This window comes from Pleuronectes platessa, chromosome 19 (assembly GCF_947347685.1).
Source record: "Pleuronectes platessa chromosome 19, fPlePla1.1, whole genome shotgun sequence".
Lineage (NCBI taxonomy): Eukaryota > Metazoa > Chordata > Actinopteri > Pleuronectiformes > Pleuronectidae > Pleuronectes > Pleuronectes platessa.
The window spans coordinates 2,269,741-2,286,342 of NC_070644.1; the positions used below are offsets into that span (position 1 = coordinate 2,269,741).

At 41.3% G+C, this 16,602-nt stretch overlaps 1 protein-coding gene across 1 annotated transcript in view; it reads left to right on the plus strand.

Annotated features, from left to right (window-relative positions):
- Positions 1 to 16,602, plus strand: part of grk3 (G protein-coupled receptor kinase 3) — a 61,329-nt gene that overhangs the window by 31,661 nt on the left and 13,066 nt on the right. Inside the window, exons 3-14 of the mRNA XM_053411095.1 lie at positions 2,634 to 2,707; positions 2,866 to 2,967; positions 4,606 to 4,680; positions 6,618 to 6,679; positions 6,776 to 6,827; positions 8,105 to 8,196; positions 8,299 to 8,398; positions 8,961 to 9,039; positions 9,891 to 10,021; positions 11,163 to 11,257; positions 12,619 to 12,726; positions 13,597 to 13,663. Coding sequence (XP_053267070.1) covers positions 2,634 to 2,707; positions 2,866 to 2,967; positions 4,606 to 4,680; positions 6,618 to 6,679; positions 6,776 to 6,827; positions 8,105 to 8,196; positions 8,299 to 8,398; positions 8,961 to 9,039; positions 9,891 to 10,021; positions 11,163 to 11,257; positions 12,619 to 12,726; positions 13,597 to 13,663 — 1,037 coding nt within the window. The remainder of the gene's footprint in view (positions 1 to 2,633; positions 2,708 to 2,865; positions 2,968 to 4,605; positions 4,681 to 6,617; positions 6,680 to 6,775; positions 6,828 to 8,104; positions 8,197 to 8,298; positions 8,399 to 8,960; positions 9,040 to 9,890; positions 10,022 to 11,162; positions 11,258 to 12,618; positions 12,727 to 13,596; positions 13,664 to 16,602) is intronic.

Consider the following 16,602-nt stretch of genomic DNA (forward strand, 5'->3'; position numbering starts at 1 on the left):
GTCAAGAGAGATCTTGTTAGCCGTCTATTTTTGCTAATACCTGATGTTAATCAGGTAAGGCCTTCCATGAAAACAAGAGATGCCACTGTGTCTCAGCAACGCACAGTCTGCATGCGGCTGCTAAGCTCAATGCTCCCGTGTCTCTTGTCTCGGGCCCCTTGATCTTTCTTGTCGCCACATGTAAATATGAGGAAAAATGTTTCAGACACTAAATAGGAGTCAGGGGATGTCCTCTAGGCCAGCAGCTTATAGCCAGTAGTCACAAAAGTAATTACCATGGCAACAGTGCGTCTCATCTCTGCAGGCAGCATGGATGCATTTTTATTCCCTGCTGTCCCGCCCTCCTCTTCCTCAGATAATGTTTCATTGAGCATGGATTTGTGACCTATCATGAGATTTTTTCCATTGTTGGTGTGTTAGAGTGCCTGGTGCCATTTTCTGTTATTATGAGTGCGTGTGTTTGTGTCAGTAGCAGCCCTATTAAGACCAAGACAACCTTAATCCGTTATTAAGGCTAATACAGTAAATTGAGCTGCCCTTTTTTCGTGTTTATGTGGTGTTACAGCTTTTTACTTGAGAGTGTGTGTTTGTGTGTGTTCGTCTGTTGAACACATTAGAGAGGTTAGAGACGTCACAACATCAGAAATGTTGTAGTGCCAGTGATGCTGAATTTCTATTGCATACACACATGGGCACACACATACAGTGCCTTGCATAAGTATTCACCCCCCTTGGACTTTTACCCATTATGTACTGTTACTAACTGGAATTCAAATAAAATGTTTCCCGTTTGATCAACAAAACATGCATAGTACTTTGGAGGTGCAAAATAAATTTTATTGTGACACAAACAATAATGAGAACAAAAAAGTTGACATCTGTTGGGTGCATAAGTATTCACCCCCCTGTGTCAATACTTGGTAGAACCCCCTTTCGCTGCAATTACAGCTGCAAGTCTTTTGGGGTATGTCTCTACCAGCTTTGCACATCTAGAGATGGAAAGGTTTGTCCATTCTTCTTGGCAAAAAAGATGAAGCTCAGTCAGATTGGATGGAGACCGTCTGTGAACCGCAATCTTCAAGTCTTGCCATAGATTCTCTATTGGATTGAGGTCTGGGCTTTGACTGGGCCATTTTAAGACATTAACATTCTTTAATCCAAACCATTCCTTTGTAGCTCTGGCTGTATGTTTAGGGTCATTGTCCTGCTGGAAGATGAACCTCCGCCCCAGTCTCAAGTCTTTTGCAGACTGCATCAGATTTTCTTCAAGGATTTCCCTGTATTTGGCTCCATCCATCTTTCCCTCTATTCTGACCAGTTTCCCTGTACCTGCTGAAGAGAAGCATCCCCACAGCATGATGCTACCACCACCATGTTTCACTGTTGGGATGGTGTGCTCAGGGTGATGGGCAGTGTTGGGTTTTCGCCACACATAGCGTTTTGCATTGAGGCCAAAAAGTTCAATTTTGGTCTCATCTGACCAGAGCACCTTCTTCCACATGTTTGCTGTGTCTCCCACATGGCTTCTGGCAAACTCCAAACGGGATTTTTTATGGATCCCTTTCAACAATGGCTCTCTTCTTGCCACTCTTCCATAAAGGCCAGATTTGTGGAGTAGACGACTAATAGTTGTCCTGTGGACAGATTCTCCCACCTCAGCTGTGGATCTCTGCAACTCCTCCAGAGTAACCATGGGCCTCCTGGTTGCTTCTCTGATTCATTTTCTCCTTGTCCGACTCTTCAGTTTGGGTGGACGGCCTCCTCTTGGTAGGTTTGCGGTTGTGCCATATTCTTTCCATTTTCTTATGATGGATTTTATGGTGCTCAGAGAGATGTTCAAAGCTCTGGATATTTTTTTATAACCTAACCCTGCTTCATATTTCTCCACAACTTTATCCCTGACCTGTTTGGTGAGCTCCTTGGTCTTCATGATGCTGTTTGTTCAGTAATGATCTCCAACAAACTCTGAGTCCGTCACAGAACAGGTGTATTTATACTGAGATTAAATTGCAGACAGGTGGACCCTATTTACTAATTATGTGACTTGCAAATGTGACTTGTGAATGCAATTGGTCGCACCAGATCTTTGTTAGGGGTTTCACAGTAAAGGGGGTGAATACATATGCACTCAACACTTTTCAGATTTTTATTTGTAAATAATTGTCAAATCCATGTAATATTTCCCCCCACTTCCAAATGATGCACTATTTTGTGTTGGTCCATTACATAAACTCACGATGAAATAAATTTTAATCTGTGGTTATACCATGACAAAATGTAGAAAAGTCCAAAGGGGGTGAATACTTATGCAAGGCACTGTATATCCACATAGTAAGTGTGCAAGCCATAGTTAAGACTGATTCCATAATTCTCACTTTATGAGTTGTTGCTAATATTAAGAGCTCAAACAAGCTATTGTGTGTAATGTGGAACTGGGACACAATATATGAAAGTGTATACAGAATCTTCTGACATTTATTACAGTATAACTTTTGTTATTTTCTTTCTAATTGATATTTTATTTTAGAATACTCTACTTTAATCACAAATTCAATGTAACCAGCAGGCAGCGTGTAAGGCAGTTAACAGCCATATTAGACATCTGTCCTTACCGTTTCTCTTTTGTCCTTCAGGCTTCTTACTCTTCAAGGACTTCTGCTTGAATGAGATTGACGAGGCTGTGCCACAGCTCAAGTTCTACGAAGAAGTAAGTCTAAAGTGTCCCGTGTGTGCAAGATTAGAAGGCTTCATGGGATGGATGAGAGATTATGCCTGTAATCCACTCATTCCGATTTAGCTCACCCAGGAAGCGCTTTGCGTTGTTTTGTTGCGAACTTTTAAGATGACCCCATGTGTCTCTTTCAGATTAAGGACTACGAGAAGCTGGACTCGGAGGAGGAGAGGTTGAGCCGCAGCCGACAGATTTACGACGGCTATATCATGAAGGAGCTCCTGTCCTGTTCACATGTAAGGACAACAGCCTCAGATCCATGCTGCGTCACTAATGCAGTCTGGGTCCAGTGCACATGTGCACACTGAACACAGGCGGTGGGATGTTTTTTTTTCTGTCTGCCATTGGTTAATGCTTCCAACCCGGGAAAATTAAACATTCAAATCTCACACTGGAAAAGCTGCAATCAAGCAATGTTTCCTTTGAAATTTGCCAAATGGTTGATCATCAGAATGGTTGTAGATTCACTATATGTCATTTGACAGCTCTACTTCTAAGTGGAAATCCCTCTTTGGTTGAGTTGCTCAAAGCTCATGGATGAATGCAACCCGTCTCATAGAGATGGGAACAGCTACCAGACAGAATGAACCCTCTACACTTTCTCAAAAAAACAAACACACACATTCAAGCCAGTACATCATATTCGAGCAGAATTACACAAAGTACACAGGCAATTAGTAAATATTTCTTAGTAATAATAATCTATGTTATATGTTGGATCTACCACGCTTCTCATCCCCCCCTTGGTCTGGGCTGGGTGTTGCAAAGTGACTCTACTTCCTGTAACAGTCGTTTCGATTTGATTATATACGTTCTTCAGAGTCATGTAATTCATGACATTTCAGCAGTAGTAATGTGGTAAAGATGTGTGTAGTGGAAACACTACACATTATCTTATGCACAACCACATTAAAATCAGTTTAATAAAGCTTGAAGATTCATCTTTTGTCAGATGAGTCTACATGGTAATGAAGACGTTTCTCCTCGCAGGGCAGCTGAGGTCTCCCAACTCTCATCAGGGGTGAACTGATGAATATGCAGCAAAGTGCCTACATTGAGCATGTGAACAAAAATGAATTCATGGAGAGTCCCAACTTAACATGTCGTTTTACGCTAACACTCTCACAGACGGTTACGAAGCAGGCAGTAGATGGTTCTGTTGCAAGATGGTGATTAGATCCTTCACATACATGGTGGTTCATCGAAACAGTAAAGACAAAGTACGTTTGCCTGTGTGAGAACAGAAAGACTCTTTCTCCTTCACACATCATAACTTCTCAACTCCTCGCTCTCAGGTGCCAATTATCTCTGCTGAGCATTGTGGTTCTATCTGTAAATGTGCTGTCATGTCTGAATAGAGCACCGAGAAGAATTTCAACCACAACCCAATTCTGTCTCTGTGACAGAAAGCTGTCTCTCAGGTGGATTAAGTCAGCGGTGGTAAAAATTCAGTGTCGGAAAAAGAGCTTGCATGCATCACCTGGATCACATATACCTAAGTACATGATAAACTCTATAGATGGTAAAAAAAAAAAAAGTTATTTTTAATTTACTATTTGAATGTCATGTATTGGAACACAGAGCGATGACCTCGCATTTCACAGAAGCGTCTGAAAGTAGTCCATGCAAATTAACCACAGACCACACTTTTTTTCTCGTAAAGCTAAGTTAGTGCATGCTGCTAATGGCAGGAAGTTATTGAACAACCCCCACTCATGTGTGCACACAAACACACACACACAGATATTGGTCCTTCTTGACAGAGGCCTCTCTTTCTGTGTTACATTAAACAGAAAAAAGACAGACCTGAAATCACTTGTGAAGCTGCATTTCTTTAAATTACCTTTCCTTTTCTTTCCCACTCTATTTTTCAGCCGTTCTCTAAGAAAGCAGTGGACCATGTGCAGAGTCACTTGGCAAAAAAACAGGTTCCCCCAACTCTCTTCCAGGTAGAAACCTTAAATTAATCTTTGTTTCTGTCACTGTGGTTTTAGATTCAGATTGAACAACAACAACTACATAAACTATGATTGCTTGTTTGATGTATTTGTTAATTTTCAAAGAGACAAAATATAAGTTCTGTTTCAAAGCAGACATTGTGACATAATAAATGGTGACATGAGCTTTTAACGGAGTTCAGCTGCCGTTCAAGTGTTGTTGTCTACATCTGAGCTTTTTCTATGAAGTTTCTCACATTGAAAATGTTATATTCAAAATTAAACGGCACAGAAAACAATCTCAGCACAACAAATGGTTTGTGTCAGGGCCCTTGTTCTGACTGTCTATGGCTAATTCAAGTGATGGTTTTATGTTTTTTACACATTCCACATCAGCTTAATTGGGGGTGTAAATTACACCCTCACAGACACACACTTTGCAGGGCTTATTTTTACACTTCTGTTTCTGTGCTTTGTCAAAATACTATATTTGTTTCACGGCCCAACTTTGTGACGAATTGTTTCATCACAATCTTCACATCAGTCAATTTTAGTATCATGTTTTCTTTCAGTTTCTTTTAGCTTTAAATTCCCTATTAGTGGACATTGCACATACAAAAGAAATTCTGTTTACGTAAACAAAACCGTTCAGTATAAATTCTAGTAAATCCTGCAGTGTGAAATTTTAATCTTGGAACGATAAATTGATCAGTTTTAATCTTCCATTTGTTATTTAGGGTATCAGCAAATTTATGTTTTGGAGTAGAGAATAAAAGTTTATTGCTGCAGTGCATCTTGAGCCCAGGGGCTGGGTCTAATTGCTGGTGATGAGACAGTAAGTGGTTGTGCTCTACATAGCAAGTTAATTTGTACAGTGCTTTTCAACAACAAGGCACTTAAATGTACATTACGTAAGACAAATAGAGCCACAAATGCACAGCATGAAGAAGATATGATCATCTGAAGACACATAAACATGATTTTGTAAAGTAAAATAATAAAGTGGGTGAAAAATGTGATACATTTAATACAAGAGGTAATACAAAAGTTGCAGTTGCCTGTCTCTTGGTGACCTAGCCCTGTCCGCAGTGTTTCTACATGGAGCTTTAAGTAGACAAAGTATCTTCACACCACTGACGTTTGGTTACCTCATTTACCCAAAGCAGGTCTTCGTCTTCTCTGCTGCTTTTCTGTTCAGCTCTTAATACCAGCACAGCAGCATGTGGCGTGTTTGTGTGTGCTTTGTTTCTGTGACGTGATTGGCTGCAGACACATTGTCCAGCAACGTGCTCTGTCGACAGTTTGTTAGTTTCTCATTTCCTGGAGGAAATGTTTCCTATATTAAAAAAATTACTCCTTTCACCCAGCACTAATTCCTAGTATGCAGTTATGTTTTCCAGCTCTATCAACAGTATATTTACACCGCTCATTCTCAAGTTCATTACATATTTAGTGCAGTGCAAAGAATCAAAAAGTAAAATAAAATACGGATGAGAAACAACATTTGTTTTTTCTTTCAGCAGCAAATCTAGTCAACAAATCCCTCTTGTAAATTGTAACATGGCTTTTGCTCAGTAAAATGATCCTGTGACTGAACTTTCTGTCAGAGATATATCATCAACCTATTTCCTGTATATATTTGTTAGACTTCAGGGTTCCTCAAGTTTTACACTAAGCTGGAACATAGAGGTGCTGTGTCTGTTCAGTAAGAGTTTGTGTGAAAGGAGTTAGCTTAACAGCAGACGTTTAACAAGGTCGAACCCCAGAAAATTTGTCAGAGGCCGACACCTTGAGTCCGGCTCAGTCATCATAACAATGAAAAGAAGATTTATTGACATACATTTGTAAATATATTTGATCCCATAGTTACTGAGGCGCCTGAGCAGACGAAACACTGCAGAGAAACACTGGAGCTGAGCTTTTGTTTATCTGTCTGTCCCCCCATGCAGCCATACATAGTGGAGATCTGTGACAGCCTGAGAGGGAATATCTTCCAGAAGTTCATTGAGAGGTAAGACAGAGACGTCAGAGGTGGAGGAACTTTCACCGTTCTTTCTACACATCACAGTATATTCACATTTTATTGCCTCTCCTATTTTTCCCTTAGTGATAAGTTTACTCGCTTTTGCCAGTGGAAGAATGTGGAGCTCAACATTCACGTGAGTACAAGCTTTGACTGCTGCTTTCACACCTGAAGTTTGATTCATGTTGTCCAAAAGAGAAGAAGAAAACAAATCTTTTTGTGACTAAGGCTTTGCCAGTATGTCCACAGGTATTTAACACAGGACAGATATCTGTATGTGACTGATAACATGCAACACAGATAGTCACTCAATTATATTCGGTGGGATAATCATGCCCGTTTTAAAACTAAAGTTCCCTTCATGCTCTTGGTTTTTTTTTACTCATCATTAGCTTTGCACAATCTCACTTATTTCCCACCCCCTTAAAACCATTTCTGCTCCGGACCAGAAAGAAGCAAAAAACTCACTGCCATCTTTTAGTTCCAGTCCATTTCACATTCACACTGACTTAATATTATTCCACCAAGAGGTGTAAACATTACATTACATTGGCTGCCAGGGTCCTCATTCACTGGGCAACCTTACTGACTCAACAATGTGTGCTCCAGCAACTCACACGTATCAAGTCACCACACCTAAGTGCTTATTTATTTTCTGCTGTGATACAAAGAGCTCACACAGAAATATGATGCTGCTCATTGGCGGGAAGAGTACAGGCTTTGCTCTGGACCTTTTAAATGTCATAAGTAAGGATGCAAAGGTAGCTTCATGAAGCCAGAACACTAATGAGATAACACACACTCATTTATGGATAACTGACAATAGAGTTCTCAAATGATAGGATGCACTTCAGACACTAGTCATTCCAGAAGTAAAAAGACAACAAAAATATCACAAAATATCTGGTTCTCTGAGGTGGACGTAAATTGCACCCTCCAAGATGCATTTCAGGTTAGAAACCTTCACTTGGACTCTAGAATTGACTGATTTGATTTTGGTAGCCAGAGGTCAGAGATCCAAGGTCAAGTTCAAGGTGAATACTTGAGGGAATGTAATTCGATTTTGGTGGTCTAGGTCAAAAGCTCAAGGTCACTTTGACCTCAGAACACATGATTGCCTTTTCCCGAATGGTATACTCTATCTCTGGATCAACTCATGGGCAATCTTTTAAATTTAGCACAAATGTTCACTCAGATCAAGTTCAGATTAAATTATTCGATTTTGGTGGACAAAAGTCATGGTGAACTCATATGATGTGTCTTGAAATTTTGTTTATATAGATGGAAACTGTGCTGCTTGGCGAATACAACCATCCTTTAATATTTCTGACTTTTTAAAATTCTGGGTCATTATTGATTGATTTATCAGCTACCCCCACAGTAGACTCACATATTCACTTTTTCCTCCTTCAGCTGACCATGAATGACTTCAGTGTGCATCGGATCATCGGCAGGGGTGGCTTCGGAGAGGTGTATGGCTGCAGGAAGGCCGACACAGGGAAGATGTAAGAAATGCTGCACGCACGGTCGATGGATAAGCGTGAAATACAGCCTGTAGGCGAAAAACACACAATCATACTGTGGCTGTTTTGTCATTCTAATGTCAGGTATGCCATGAAGTGTTTGGACAAGAAGAGGATCAAGATGAAGCAGGGGGAGACTCTAGCACTCAATGAGAGAATCATGCTGTCATTAGTCAGCACAGGGGTGAGTGATGCATTACAGTGTTTGAATAGTTCCCTTGCCATGCTGCTCCATTATTCTACACATCTAGATTTCTGTACTCTTAACTACTCTGAATTTATTAGACAGGTGTAGATACTACTTACCCCACAGAATGCCTATACATTAACAAACATCAATTATATACCCAACGCACATTCATATAATACAGCACTTAACGTATCATACTTTACCCCTTAACTGATGGCACCTGCAACATCTTGCCCAATGACACGTGGGCATACAGAGTGGGGAGACATGATATAAACCAATGACCTTTTGGTTAATGGATCACCCGCTATAAATACTGAATGCTCAGGGCCACCCTGTTTAGTAAATAAGAAGGAAACTAGTTAATTTGAATAAAGAACTTCCAGAGGACGTCACACACAAACAAAGTCTGTGATGGATTTGCAAATAGCTGTTACACCCAAACTAGAAGCTTCCTCATTTCGAACTCATGTTCATTACACGTCCACCTAGTGCAGAGAAGCAAGGGCAGAAAGACAGTTTCTCACTTTACTCCTGACTCTCTGTTTGTCCTTAGGACTGCCCATTCATTGTATGTATGACGTACGCCTTTCACACCCCTGACAAGCTGTGCTTCATCCTGGACCTCATGAACGGTAAGGTGACACTCACACACACAAATGCACGTTCTGTACATCTGTCTTAGTGAGGATACTCATTGGCATAAATAATTCCCTAGCCACTTACCCTAACCCTCTAGAATAAAGGCCTTAATCTAAACCTTATTCTAACCCTAAAACCCCTTTACACCTCAAACAACCCCTTGAAGAAGTGAGGAAAGGGCAAAATGTCCTCACTCTGTAGGGTCTATGCTTAAAATGGCCCTCACAAGGTATGAGTACAGGAAAACATGCACGTGTCTTCATTAAACTCTGGCCCCACCAAGTCTGTTCTGTGACTGAGTTTTAATCACTGGATGATCTAACAGTGGAACGGTGAGGGCGCTAACTTCACAGACACAGATGCCTGGTTTGACCAGTGCTCTTACTGCATGTCATTCCCCCTCTCTCTTTTCCCCATTTCCTGTCTGTCCTCACTGTTCCTATCAAGTAAAGGCACAAATGCCCCAAAAAAATGAAAAGGAAAGAGCGAAAGATTGGATTACTCATCTTGTCGCTGACCAGACAGCTTCTTCGCTTCATCAGAGGCTCCACTCAGCGTTCCTAGACAGTCTCACAATCAAAGCCTGACTCACCTTTTAAAGTCCAAGCTCAACATCTTTCAGTGTGCAGTCGTGCTACGAGTACAGTAAGTCGATACATGTTAAAGCTGAGACCCTTGGGTTGGAGAGAAGGGTCATAGACGGCTTCTGAGTGGTTCTAATTTTCTCCCCTGAGAAGATTACCACAACTTATTGACAGATATCGATTGGGACATGAGTTGTTATGATGTCATGCTCACGCATCTTCTTGTGTATGTGTCTTTTCCTGCCTGTGTTTGTGTTTAGGAGGAGACCTGCACTACCATCTGTCTCAGCACGGCGTTTTCAGTGAGAAAGAGATGCGTTTCTATGCGGCTGAAATCATCCTGGGTCTGGAACACATGCACAACCGATTCGTTGTCTACAGAGACCTGAAGGTAAATCTCTCACTCTTATTGTCTTTTTTATAAAGCTGTATTTTTACTGCAGGAACGTTCCCCCTGAGTTATGACATTTTGCAGTAAATCAGTAACTGTTTTCACCACAGGGACAAGGGTCTAGATGGATGAATATATCTGGCTTGGCTTGGTCCATCTTTGGTTGTTGTTGTATTGTTTTGTGCTTTTTTAGACCAATCTTTGGTGGCGATAGACATTTTATTTAGCTATTATGCTTTATTATGGTCTAACTCCTCAAGATTCATTCAACTCTAAATATATATAGACATATATATATATATACACGTATGCCCATTAATACATTTAGTTCCTCCTGACCCCTCTTCTTGCCCATGTTTTCTCTCTCGCCCCCCCTTCGCTGTTGATGTTGACATACACACAGACACATGCACACAATACATCTTTAAACTAAGACTTAGTAAAAAATAGATTGATGATAATTTCCAAATAAATTAACTAATCAGTTATAAATGTTTGCCAATAACTACATTGAGCTCCTGTTTAGAACATTTACATCTGCAGTAGGAACCAATGGACTTGGAGCCGAGAGCGATCATTAGTTGCAGCCCTGCTTAGGGGAGATGCTATATCGTAGTTTTGTTATGGAGAATGTTGTAAATCATGACGGAGAGAGGCAATGACAAGTGAAATGGAGTAGAACCCTGAACATCCCAGTCCACTGATCCACCCGACACCCCCCACACGTACTGTTTCAAAGCCATAGATTTAGATCAGCCATGTTTTCAACTGTCCTCTGTTTTTCCTCCAAGTCCCCTGTTTGGACTGGTTGCCATAATAATAGATATATTTTGCTGGAAGTCAGGGAACAGTTTTAGGGCTTTAATAAACAGTGCAGAACAATGCAGATAATATTCAGAGACTGAGTGTTGGAAGGATAGTGAGTGAGTCACAGTTTTGCCAAACAGCAGAGGATAACCAGGAAAGGGGGGCTTTCCTTTATTACTTGTATTCACACAGACTTTTCTCCTTTGAGCGGAAATTGTAACTTAAATTGTGACTCAAACATTGTTTTCTATCCCTGAGATCTTTTCTCTTGCTTTTCCATCGCTATCACCCTGTCTGTCCCTCTGTGACAATGTGTTTTTATCCCCTCTTCCAGCCAGCCAATATTCTACTGGATGAACACGGCCATGTTCGTATCTCCGACCTCGGCCTTGCCTGCGACTTCTCCAAGAGGAAACCCCACGCCAGTGTGTAAGTGCTCCTGAAGCTTCTGTTACACAAACGGTTCAAGGCGGGAATGTTAGTGAATCCAGAATGACACAATGCCAGTTGAAATCACACACTGTGGTGATATGGAGACTTTGTTGGCTCAGTAAAAAACAACAAAGACAGCATAGTGAGTGGTTAACGGAAATACAACTGGATAAAAGCTTGAGTTAAAAAACATTCTCACAGGATTTCTATCTCTCGGCGGGATGATTTAAAAATACCTGCACCAGTCAGTGATTTTAATGACTTCTAAACCACATATGCCTGTTTGGTAATAAATCCAAATTAATAAGTATTGTACACGGCACTATTTCCATCTGCTCAGTAGAGTGCAGTGTGAGAAGTAGAATATAATTTTTCTAACCGCATAGATCTTTCACTACTGTTCTGTTAGCCCGTACAAAACAGTAGGGTTTCTGATCTGATACACATCAAAAGTCAACTCTTTGACCTGAAGTGATTCATAGTCGAGCTGATGTTGTGCGCAGGGAGCTCTCATCTTCAAACAATTGTATCATTCTCTTATCTAATGAAAACAGTGACCCAAAGTTTGAGACTAACCGTGTCCGTAACAAGGTCACAGATATTTCTCACCAAGTAATAGCAATTTTAGATGTCACCATAAACCAATGCCTGACTGATCGGCTCCCACCTTCTCAAAGAAGCCTAATGTAGGAGGGCATGGAGAGGCTTTAGGGTTACAAAGAAAATGAGACTGTAATTTTATCCCTAAAAAAAGTTTGTTCCTTAAGTGCTTTATTTTGTTGGAATACCAAAAATTCAGCTTACCAGAGATACACTAGATAAGAAATACACTTACATGTATTTTATGATTATTTATACTTTAAAGTCTATGAACGGTAAGACACATCTACCATAAAGTAGTTCTAAACCAAACCCCAAAAAATAAGTGGTATTTCTTGGGCCAGATCAGTGATTAATGTTGGCTCAGCACTCATTACGTGTGTTCAACCATTTTGTTAGGAAAAAGAGTAGCTGCTGCTTTGACAGCACTTTTTTTACTACATTTTTTGTCCTTTCCCAGTTTCCAGATCATACACTTCTAGTTTAGTTGAGTGAAAAGCTTGTGGGTCGGTGGTTACATGCTTTCCTGCAAATTGTGGTGTCTCACAAATCCAGCTGCCGTAATTTGCCGGTAGCAGAAACACCATCCAGAACAACAACTTTCATTACGAGGGGCCGGGGAAATGTTTGATTACCAACCACCTCCCCCTCTAATATGAAGTTTGTCCAAATGAGACTGTCGTGTGTGATTCTGCTCTCGCAGTTGTAAAAAGTAATGAGCGTGTGTTTGACATGAACCTGTTGTGTGTTTGCTGCAGCGGTACTCATGGTTACATGGCTCCAGAGGTTCTTCAGAAGGGGACGGCGTACGACAGCAGCGCAGACTGGTTCTCCTTAGGCTGCATGCTCTTCAAACTCCTCCGAGGGTAAATACTGCATCTTCTCTCTCTGCTCTCCTCTCCTTTCATCTTTCCTCTTCTGTTTCTACTCTCTGCTCTTTACTCCCACCACATCCTGACTTCCTGTACTAGTTTCAAACCTCTTCTGCCACTCTGAGTAGACCTCTTTGAATCTGCTCTCCCTGTTCTCTGCATCTCTCGCCCGCTCGTCGTCTGTTTGGTGTGTGTTTGATGTTGTCTGTGTGCGAGTCTGTGTGTGTATGTGTGTGCTTGTTTGATCTCGAGTGTGTAAATGCCAGAGGTCCAAGCCCAGTAGGTCAGAAATCAGGTAAAAGGGGGGTGTGTCTGTGTGTTTCAGAGAGAGAGTGTGAGAGATAGAGAGAGAGGGGTTGTTGGCAGGTCTGAGCAATGAGAAAAAGCATGTGACGTGTCTTTCCATTGATGTTTGAATCGGTGTGTTTGAACCCTGTGTTGGTCTTCACTGAAAGGTTGGCTGCAGTCGTGGTGACATGTATACAGACTATCATGTTGAATATGAGTGCAACTACTCAACATGCAGAGTAGATGAGCAGTGAGCAGTGAAGAGACGAATCCCGCCCAATTTTGTTGGACTCTAAATTAAAAGCAATTTCTGCAGTTTTCCTCCAGTACCGGTTGTTAACGCTATGAAACTCCCTCAAAGCTCCCAGTCAGCATTTTGACCCTTAGGTGGCTAATTGCCTGATTGCAGCGAGTGTGTGATTTTCTCTTGCTGTGCTGCACGTCCAGCTCCCATCCCTCCTCATAATTTCCTTCTTGACCTCACCTCATCCTCACCCTCCCCTTCCCCATCATCTACAGTGTATAGGCAAGAGTGTCAATATCTGTCTCTTTCTCTCTCCTCCCTCTCCTGCTCAGGCACAGTCCATTCAGACAGCACAAGACCAAAGACAAGCATGAGATTGACCGCATGACCCTCACCATGGTAAGACACATCTACATGCAACATGTTTGCTACGAGTCAGTGGTACAGCACTGACACAAGGTGTGCACAATGGCGAATACATCTGTTGCAAGGAGTCTATGAGTAAACACACTTTAAAGCACATAGGAGTCTTTACTTAGCCCTAAAAATATGGGTTTGGCCTGTGTTTACTTTACAGTAATACAAAATGCACACAGATGTTAAATCCCTATGTATACTGTATTGTGTGTGAACAAACACTATAAGGATACCTAATGCACGCTACTTACCAGACACAGTTGTGTCAGTGTGAGCCACATTCTGGTGGCACTCTGCATCCGTTCGAGCTTCACATCCTTGACAGAGATGAATGCCATTGTTGTGCACATTTTTGGGTCTGCCTGCTACCATTCAACACCCTGTTTACTTTCCTGTGTCATGGGAAGACACAGGAGATGAAGCATATGACAGATACTCGGCTTAGATAAACTGATCCATCAGACAAGCTGGAACAGCTAAAGTACACTCCCTGGGTCAAACGAATTTGTAGTCACATTATGCACCAGTTTGCTCAGGGAGTCAGGGAACTGTGGTCCAGGCATTGTTTAAAAAATAACGAATAAAGTAGCTGCATAATGAATTTGTTCTCATCAGTTTTGACTTTGTGTGTTTTTAATTAAGTTTCAAGTCCCCATCCGCTCAGAAATGTGCCTTGATCCTTTACTAGGATGTTTCAGCTTCACTGTGCAGATTGTGCTCACCTCACGTCTCAGTTTATAAACTTGGCGTTATAAACTGGTCTTGTATGCAACATACTACATAAATTTGATGGGGAGACCTTGGAGCAGCAGGCCACAAACAAGGAGATGTGACGTTTCAGTAAAGTGCCTGACAGGAAGAATAGAATTTGTGGAAGAATGCACATTGTTAATTAATGTGTTGAAGCATGTCCAGATAAAGAGGCTTTATAGGTTTTAATTACAGCATGCCCATGCAAAAAGCTGAGCTAAAGGATTCAACCAGATTCACCACTTCCTTTCCTGAATGATTTAAAGAAAACCCTAGCAAGTGTTTTTCATAGCCTCTTTTTTTCAAATATAAAATCATACATAGTAATGAATGATGGCAAATTTACTCTCAATGTTTTGCCTACGAGGTACATTTGCAACGTTTATCAACTCGAGCTGAGAAAACGTGTAGATCAACACCCGATGCCACAGACACGTCAGTCCATATACCAAAGAAGTTCCATACCCAGCCCTAATTATGAGCAAACATTTGCAGCAATTTGTTGACTCTTGGATGTTATTATCTGGGGCTATGTCAGCCATGTTCAGGTTAACTGCGCTCCCGCATTATTGATCATCAGAGAGCATTAACAGTGCTGTGTAAATAAAAAAAAACACTGAACTACTGCCTCGCATCTCTACCCGAGTAAGCTGTCGACAGGTCTGAGTTCAACTCGTCTGTTGTCGGATTTTGTGTGTCTCCGCAAATTACTCTAAGCACTTGTCAAAGATAGTTTGCAAGAGGAGAACTGTCACTCTGTAACAACACCATGTGCAAGTGCTTTTGCAGCTCAAACAAATCCAGCAGAGTGAGACATCTTAGAGTCGAGTATGGGGGATATTCTCCAAACTGAACTCTCATTAATATCACATCAATAAATGAAACTCAAAGACTTTATGTTTTTGAAGCAGAAACTTCAGTATTTGAAACAAGAAGTTTGTATAAATATAGTGTGTGAGATTAATAAATCTACACCAACTGTGTTTAAATAACACTTAATATAATCATCATTTAAGTAAGGTCAGTTAAGTATGGGGTCAGAATGGTTATGGGAAGAAAGACATTTTTTAAATACTTGGATCAGGGGGGAAAAATGAGTGTGTGTGTGTGTCTTTGTTTTTTTATTAGAAGATGACAGTACTCCAGTACAAACTGCGTTTAGCTCCTCATCTCTGTTTAAAGAATATACTGTTGAGATTCTTAATGTCATTGGTCAGATTTGGCAAACACACAAGATGAATAGTGTTCATTGAGCCCACCCAGTGACATATCGGCTCTCGCCCACCCCATTTCTTTCCTCTTCAAATCCAAGCTGGAGTTGTGAAAAGGCGACTCATGTTGGAGCACAGACACATTCACAAAGACAAACTGAACAGTGAATTTTCCCCACAGCTTTGCTCCTCTTCACTCTGCGCGCCAGCAGCACTCGTCCATTACAGTGGACGGCGTCAAGAATCTGTGACCGTTAATGGGTTTTGTCAGGACATGGAACAACTGAGAGGGGATAGCTGTACCCTGAGCCCCCATCCACAAACACACAAACACACATACACATACAGGAGCTGTTTGGTTGAGCAGAACCTCCAGACAGAGAAAGTATGATCTTTCATATCACAGTAAATTCAGATTAGGATTTTAATCCAGCCATTTACTCTGATTTATCCCCTTAATCCTTGTCGGCATGTGTGAGTGAGAGAGACAGTTACAGAGATAGGGGGCGCTTCGATCAAGCCCCGACCAGGCTAAAAATACTGCTCTTTGTGTCTTAGTGTTTATTAAACATGATGAATTGTCTCATTACATAAACAAGATAGAAGCAGACAGCAGTGAAAAGGCTGAGAACTGAGCTGCAGGACAGGAAGAGATGGATAGGAGGAGGGATGGAGCAGATCCTGATAGATGGCACATCTGAACTCTGAGACATCTCCGCCAACTGCTGAGTAAAGTCTGTCAGCGAAAAAAAAATAAAATAGAATGAAATAAAAGGGTTGAGGCGGACTAGTGCTGTACTAGAGATTTTCTGACTGTGAATTGCCTTACCAGGGGCTACTGGAGAGCTGAGGGAGGAAGGGAGGTTAAAGGGATAGTTCATCCAAAAATGTCTCATTATCTCCTAACCGCTATGCCTATGCCAAAACACTTCTGGAGTCTCAGGGTAAAATTTGTTCGAG